General features: G+C 35.7%; 1 protein-coding gene across 1 annotated transcript; it reads right to left on the reverse strand.

Annotated features, from left to right (window-relative positions):
• Window positions 1-7,314: 7,314 nt before the first annotated feature.
• LOC129572349 (putative nuclease HARBI1) lies at window positions 7,315-8,043 on the reverse strand. The gene is made up of 2 exons (XM_055452292.1): window positions 7,800-8,043; window positions 7,315-7,736 (listed from the first exon to the last, which is right to left on the reverse strand). Exons 1-2 carry the CDS (start codon window positions 8,041-8,043, stop codon window positions 7,315-7,317), a joined length of 666 nt encoding a protein of 221 aa, XP_055308267.1.
• Between the last annotated feature and the right edge of the window lie 383 nt (window positions 8,044-8,426).

Raw genomic sequence — 8,426 nt, forward strand, 5'->3', positions numbered from 1 at the left:
GAAAATTTAACTCTGGCTTAATACTTTTTACCAACGAATTGTTTACGAAAACGTGTAACGATTAAAACAAAAAATACTGCAGTACGTTTCAAGCGAAACAGAAAATTATTTGGTCATCGGTTTTTGGTGTTTTGATATAATTTACAGTCACAATTCGTCGTCGAGTCTCACTTTTCAAATCCGATCAATATATCAGTCGAATCGAACAAGTGCACGACAAACCATCTCTGTTTCATTTATTTCTTGAAAAGAGGTTTAGTATATTTTTCCATTCAAATCAGAGTAGTCATTAATTTTTAAAATGGAATCGAAATTAAAACTCATAAAAAATTATCTGCGCAATTCAATGGCACAAGAGCGCCTTAATGGTCTTGCAATTACATCTATCGAACATGAAGTTGCAGGAAAAATTGATTACAATGATATTATCGAAAGTTTTGCAGATTCTAAAGCACGAAAAATGAAGTTAACTTGAACAGATTTTGTTGTACTTTGAATAATTTATTTAAAATATGTATCACACCTCAAATTCGATGCATTTTATTTTATTGAAAAAAATTATCCTCTTTTTCTTTCTAAGTAAAAGGCGCTGCGACATATCTTGCCCCGAGGCGCCGAAGGCGCTCGCGGAGGCCCTGCAAAGAGGTATTGAACAAATACCATTTTTCTCCCATTCGTGATGGTTTTATAGCCTTAGTATGTACTAAGAAAATGTTTGGCGTTCGATTTTAGGTGGAACTAGTTATAATCTATACTCAAAAATTACATCTGGTGAATATGGGGCAAAATGTCGAGAAAATAGTCAATTTTTCCAGTTTTTCGATCAAAGCTCGAACAGTATACATTTTTTTCACCTACTGTATTCGGCAACATTGTAGCCAGAGTATAGCTGAGCAACACTCCTAAACACATTAACTCGAAAAAACTCCATCCAGTCCACTTTATGGGCACAAAATCACTTTTCGCTATTAAACGGTATTTTCGTGCATTTTCGAAGTCCTTCCCAACTGCTTAAAATAGAGCAATAGTGTCTGAAAGAACTTTTTAGTACTCCTCAACAGCTTTGCATGCCAAGTACTAAAAAGTACTAAAAGTGTACTAAAATGTACTAAAAAGGGATAAATTGTTTTAAACACTTTAAATGGCTCCAAGCAACTCTGTGTGATGAAAATCTGTACTAACTCGTGTTAAATATTCTGTTTTGGACCGCAGTAGACATTTGTGACCGGTAATTAGTTGAAAAATTAACGTTTGAATCGAAAAGGTTATGGTCCATAGATGTTACGATTTCATAGGTTACACTGGTAATTTTTCGATTCAAATGTCAATTTTTCAACTAATTACCGATCACAAATGTTTACTGCGGTCCAAACAGAATATTTAACACGAGTTAATACAGTTTTTCATCACCCAGAGTTGCCCGGAGCCATTTAAAGTGTTTAAAACAATTTAGTACTTTTTAGTACCCACCAGATGTAATTTTTGAGTATGGATTATAACTAGTTCCACCTAAAATCGAACGCCAAACATTTTTTTAGTCATACTAAGGCTATAAAACCATCACGAATGGGAGAAAAATGGTATTTGTTCAATACCTCTTTGCATTTAATACTGGTGAAAAGGTAAAACGCCGAATTTGATATTTAAAAAAGTTGAACCAATTTTAATATTCTGAGAACGCAGTTGTTATTAGATTTTGGCCCTCTAAAACACCTAGTATGTCGCTATCAATTGCCAGACAAAAAAAACATCGGTAGAACTGTGTTATTAACTGTGCAGCTATACAATCTCATCCATTGTTCCATTCCAATTTAATCACTTTGTTTTATTTCCACAGTTCCTGATCTTGGATGTGAGTGGAGCACCATCTGGGAGAAACGGTAAGATTGGAGCTTCATTTCTTTATCAATTTTTACTCACACGGCACACTGCGTCACTGTACGCAACATTTTCTTTCGATTCACTTCACTGATCTTCTATTTTTCAACTTTTAGTAAACGAAAAAGACATGGGCCACTACAATAACTGTAGGTGCTTCTACAATTATTTTCGGGCCACTACAATTAATTCTTGGTTACTTCAATTATTAAAACACGTTTCATAGCAGTTTATAGCAGTTTTATTCCCATATTAAATATTAAACTCCCCTGGAGCCAAATAAGTTGTTGAAAACATCAAGGATCGGATGACTGATTTGAATTCTACATTTTTTCTACAATTTTATGGAACCTAGCAACAAAAGAGGAAGATTCAGTTTGTGGAAATTTCAATTTGTTGCCAAGATTTGAGTTTTATCAATTTTGGACCAATTTTCATGACTCGTCTCAATATCGAACGAATGGGCTGACATATGCGAAAACAGACAATTGATTTTAATTCTACGATTTATCTAAAAAAATTTGGAACCATTCTTCATTCGAAAAAAAAATTGATTTGTGGAAAATACGTTTTTTGACCAAGATTTGAGTTGTTCCATTTTATAGCAGTTTTTCGATAGCCGATTACTCAAAAAAATTGTTCCTACATAAAAAAAGTAAAAACACTACATTAAACTACATAAAATCTACAATGGAAATCGCCCTACCCGAAGTCATTTCGGCAAATTTTCCAAGATTTGAATATTCATCTCCTATTTTTTAACTTTTAGTAAACGAAAAAGACATAAATGGAGAGGCAGCTCTGCATAAAGCTGCTCAGACTGGTAATTTTGAGTATTTATGTTCTAAAAAAATGCTTTGTTCAATCTACTTCTTTGGTCTGCATTATTTTTCAGGTAATGCGAAGGAAGCTCGAAAACTCATCGACAGTGGAGCCGAAGTTAATATTGAAAATAATTCGGAGGAGACACCTCTTCATTTAGCTGCTTTCCATGGTAATGTTGAATATTGATTTTCATTGAATAAACGATTGATTTTTTATCGTAAAGTTCAAAACAAATTTTGGACCGATCCTTCTTAGACTACTTTTTGACGGGAAATTCGAAAATGCAATCGATTTTGGTCAAAAAGTAGGTGCACTGCCTTGATTTGGGCAGTTGTGGTGTGATTGTTCGATTTTTTCACCCTTTTTCGTCAATATTACCTCCCTAATGCCAATTCTGTGGCATATAAGTGAAACCTGTTATATGCCAAATAAAACTAGAGACCAGGTGCTACATTATAGAAACACACCGCACCAGCGCTGGTACCTTAGAATCAGTTAAAAATGATTGAATACTTACAGGAGCACGATTTTTTGAACTATCGACCTCGATTTGAGACAGAAGAGGCGGTTTTATGTAGTTGGAATGTTCTACGCGTAACTAGGATTTTCGCGAGCTTTGCGAATATTATCCCTGTTATTGCTGTAAAATAGTGATTTTTGGTAATTTTCGACTTTTTGAGTCTACCTTGCCCTTCCAAAGGGGAACGAAGCCCCAAAAATTGGTATTTTTCGATTCTCTAGAGTCTGCTGACCCATATGAACGTTCCGCGCTATGCGCTTCATATTGACATTATTCTGCATTATGGTGCACGCAACATACATACCGAATACAGCCGATTGAGCGGAACAGCGCGAGACAGCGCAAATGTGAGTACACTATACACAGCGCACGCATCTGTGTTAGTGTACATGAGCACACTCACACAAACGAAGTGCGTAACACACAAACGATGTGTTCATCAATCTTTCCTTTTCTCGTGAATATTTAGAAAATGAAGAGAATGAGAGAAAGAGAACGAGAGAAAGGAAGAAACAATGAAACAACAAGTGCAGCACGTTAGAACACATTCGTGCCGCATATATTGTATTCGTGTGTTACGCACATCGTTTGTGTGAGTGTGCTCATGTACACCAACACAGATGCGTGCGCTGTGTATAGTGTACTCACATTTGCGCTGTCTCGCGATGTTCCGCTGTGTGTATGTTTCGTGCACCATAACGCAGAATAACGCCAATATGAAGCGCGTAGCGCAGAACGTTCATATGGGGAGCATTCCATCAGAACACATTACCAGCGTCAGACCACCTTGGACCACCTATTCGGCGTGAAAAAAATTATATAGTCGAAAAACCATGAAAAATGGCAAATCTTGACCTCCCAGAAATTTATTCTGAAAAAAGTAGGAAGTAGTAATTTCTCTTCGGTTAATTCGCTTCGGTGGGCCGACTTTTAAGCAAAAAAAACGAAATTTTTTTTCCATATCTATCTGACTTTTTTCACTTTTTATAAATACTTTGAACCCACTTTTCTGGGCCTGAATGGGCCCGGAATTTTTTGTTGCCCCATCCATTTGTAATTTTTTGGCCATAGCAAGTTTATACACCAAGTTTGAGCAAAATCGGAGAAGTCAAATCCATTTTTTGTTACATTCGGTGTGGAATCGTCGATTACACGATTGTGTTGTTATATTAAAAATGCTTACGGTTCGATTTTTGTCATTTGGTCTTTAATCAAGGAAAGTTAAAAATCAAATGATTACTGCAAGTACGCTCGTATGCGACTCGCACACGTCATTCATACAACAAATTGTATATCATTTTACAACAATTAATCATTTTTGTTACAACAATTGCTGTGCTCCGGAATGGTTTCCATATACGTTTCTACACCTCAAAAATGCTGTCTACGAGATTTTATGAGTTTTTTCTCACTAAATAAAAGATTGATTTGATTTATCGGTCAAAAAATGTGTGCGATAATATTTCGTGAGCTTCAATTAGAATTGTCTTTGTATGAGGATTGAATTATATCATTAATGTATTGCTGACGTGACCACACTCAGATGCGCTCGATTCGTTTGTCAATCAAACAGTTCGTCAATTTTCTTCAATTGACACGTTTACAGCACACTTTTGATAGTTCGAAGCTGGAAAAATGCTGGGTCAAAGATCTTTCACACTGCTGCTCGTTGGCTTGGTGGTATCGGAGGTGAGACGACAATTTTAGTCTGAAATTTGTAATTTTAATGTTGTTCGGAATTTTTTTCACTTATAAATTTTGGATCCAATCTTTTACATTTGAATCTTTTTGTGGAAAATTTGTGATAATTTATAATAATATTAAAAATGCTTACGGTTCGATTTTTGTCATTTGGTCTTTAATCAAGGAAAGTTAAAAATCAAATGATTACTGCGAGTAAGCTCATATGCAGCGATCTTGGGCTGCACAGTCAGCCAAATTGGTCAAACGCTGGTATACGCTGCCGTGAGCGACTCGCACACGTCATTCATACAACAAATTGTATATCATTTTACAACAATTAATCATTTTTGTTACAACAACGCACAGCGCTCCGGAATGGTCTCCATATACGTTTCTACACCTTAAAAATGCTGTCTACGAGATTTTATGAGTTTTTTCTCACTAAATAAAAGATTGATTTGATTTATCGGTCAAAAAAAATTTCAGGTCATAAGAATGTCGCTGCACTTCTACTCAGTAAAGGAGCTTATTATGAAATGAAAAATCATTGGAATAATACACCACTTCATTTAGCTGCTAAAAATGGTAATGTTTATCATTTGTTCTCACTAAACAGGAAAACAGTTTTATTTTTTTTTCATCGATCTGTGTTATTTTTCAGGTCACAAGAATGTCGCTGAACTTCTCATCCGTAAAGGAGCCAATGTTAATAGTGAAAATTATGTGAAAGACGCACCTCTTCATTTAGCTGCTCGGAATGGTAATGTTGATTATTTGTTCTCACTAAATCGGAAAATAGTTTTTTTTTCATCGATCTGTGTTATTTTTCAGGTCACAAGAATGTCGCTGAATTTCTCATCCATAAAGGAGCCAATGTTAATAGTGAAAATTATGTGAAAGACGCACCTCTTCATTTAGCTGCTCGGAATGGTAATAATTGGATACTTGTCTTTACCAAATAGAAGATTGAATTGACCTGATTTATCGGTCGAAATTATTTTTCAGGTCATAAGAATGTCGCTGAACTTCGACTCAGTAAAGGAGCTAATTATGAAATGGAAAATAATTGGAATTATAAACCCCTTCATTTAGCTGCCTTGAATGGTAATATTTATCATTTGTTCTCACTAAATAGGAAAACAGTTTTATTTTTTTTCATCGATCTGTGTTATTTTTCAGGTCACAAGAATATTGCTGAACTTCTCATCCGTAAAGGAGCCAATGTTAAAAGTGAAAATTATGTGAAAGACACACCTCTTCATTTTGCTGCTCGGAATGGTAATAATTGGATACTTGTCTTTACCAAATAGAAGATTGATTTGATCTTTTTCATCCATCTAAATTACTTTTTAGGTCATAGGAGTGTCGCTAAACTTCTCATCCGCAAAGGAGCAAATGTTAATGTTAAAAATAATTCGAATGAGACACCTCTTCAAATAGCTGTTAACAATGGTAAAGCTGACTAAATAAGATATCGCTTTGATCTTTTCCATTGATCTGTATTATTATTGCTCAGGTCACGATGATGTCGCCAAACTTTTTATCGGTAAAGGAAACAAAATTAATATTGCAGAGCAATTGGAATAGATTCATTGGCTACTAACAATGGTAATGTTGGATAATTTTTTCACAAAATAAGACATTTCTTTGAACTTTTTGATCGATGTGTATTTTTCAGGTGACGAATAGCTGAACCAATTTAACTCAATAATCGGATGATTTCCTTCGATTCCCCTTTTCGATACCATTCATACCAACCAATATTGTTGCTTTGTTGGACCATCGATTAATATCTGTCAAAAAACAGCTCAAGTTATTTGTCTTTTTAATTGCTTACGATATGGGTATTGGTATGGAGTAGAATTTTTTTTAAATTTTTGTGACCTTAACGTACATTCGTGCTAAGTTTGAACGCGATTTGTATGAGTCATATGCCGTAGGCAAAATCCAAGAATGAAAATAAATTATACAGAATAAATCATAAAAAATAATCTAAATTTCAATCTGGTTTGAACAGTGTTTGTGGCTCTTGTTCACATTCAAGTGAAATAAGAATTTGTTTCACTCTAGAGTATAGAGTCTACGCGAATGGGTTCAATTTTTCTTGATACAGCGTCAGACGTCAATGCAGAAAGAATTCTTTTTCTTGATTATACTCCACTGAAGATTTACGCACGTAAAGTGATAATTGCATGCAAATTCCCACTTCATATATATAGAGCACCAACTTCACCCCATTTCATTTTCTAGCCAATATGCGTACAAATTTGGAGACACTAAATTGTTGGTCTTCTCAAACTACACAACTTTGCAAAAGACAATGATCGTTATTCAGTTGAAATAAATGAATTATTAGAAGATTTGCCCACTGCTTGAACAACTACTTTATCTCACTCTTCAGAAAACACCTACTCTATCTCACTCTTCTTCTTGTCGGTGTTGCCAAATGCGGATTCCGCTTGACTTGGAATTTTTTCATCACGCATCATATTGTGTAGCACACATGAAGCGAGAATAATTTTGTCAATCTTCTCCGGGGTGGTATGAATCGGCGTGAAGAAAATTCGGAAATACGCAGACATTATACCAAAGCAATTTTCCGTTGTTCTTCTTGCCCGGCTGTGTCGATAGTTGTAAATCGCCTTTGTTACATCACGAAGCGATTGACCTCTTGGGTACGGCTTCATCATCGAATCGGTCAAGGCAAATGCTTCGTCTCCAAGAATAACGTTTGGCAACACGATATTCGTTGATGGCAGAGCAGCAGATGGTGGAATATTGAAATTGCCACTGTTTATTAACTTTCCCATCTCACTCTTCAGAAAAATGCCTGTGAAATCACAATTGAATTTAACAAAAATTCAAATTCATTCGAATTGTATCGTATATATACCTGCTTCGCCTTCTCTTCCGTACGAACCGACATCAAGAGCAATGAATTTATAGTGGGCATCGACAATTGCCAACAAAACAATTGAGTGGACATCCTTGTGTTTAAAAAAGGCAGACCCGGCATTTGACGGACATCTTATGCGCACGTGTTTCCCATCGATCGCACCACACACGTTCGGATAGTTCCATTTTGAATAGAAATCAGCGATTGTTTGTTGAAATGATATGGTTGTTGGAGTTGGCATCGCTTTGATCATGAAACGAGTTATAATCGACGAAAGACATTGGCCAACAACACGACCAATTGTTGTACGATGGGCCCTGAATTGGAATGCCAACGATTGAAAAGATTAGCCGGTTGCCAAGTAACCTAATGTGATGCACAATTTGAGCCGTGCTGATATTGGATTGAGAATCCAAGTCGTTGTGATACCTTCGATGTCATTTTTTATATCATCGAGTATTTGGCCAAAATGAAATGGAGTCAATCTATATATATATAACTGAATGTTCGTCTGTGTGTGTGTGTGTGTGTGTGTGTGTGTCTGTAGCCAGTTATCTCTCCTTTTTTTGATTCATGGATTTATTATTATACTTCCTGTTTGATTTCGCGCAGCCTCAAGAGTAA

Source organism: Sitodiplosis mosellana, unplaced genomic scaffold, assembly GCF_009176505.1.
Source record: "Sitodiplosis mosellana isolate CC-2019 unplaced genomic scaffold, AAFC_SMos_1.0 Smas_scaffold_4779, whole genome shotgun sequence".
Classification (NCBI taxonomy): Eukaryota; Metazoa; Arthropoda; class Insecta; order Diptera; family Cecidomyiidae; genus Sitodiplosis; species Sitodiplosis mosellana.

Excerpts from the sequence above, each read along its gene's own strand:
- LOC129572349 (XM_055452292.1), bottom strand. The coding sequence starts at position 8,043 with ATGCCAACTCCAACAACCATATCATTTCAACAAACAATCGCTGATTTC. Across the intron at positions 7,737-7,799 it reads CGGAAGAGAAGGCGAAGCAG|GCATTTTTCTGAAGAGTGAG; the intron begins GTATATATACGA and ends GTGATTTCACAG.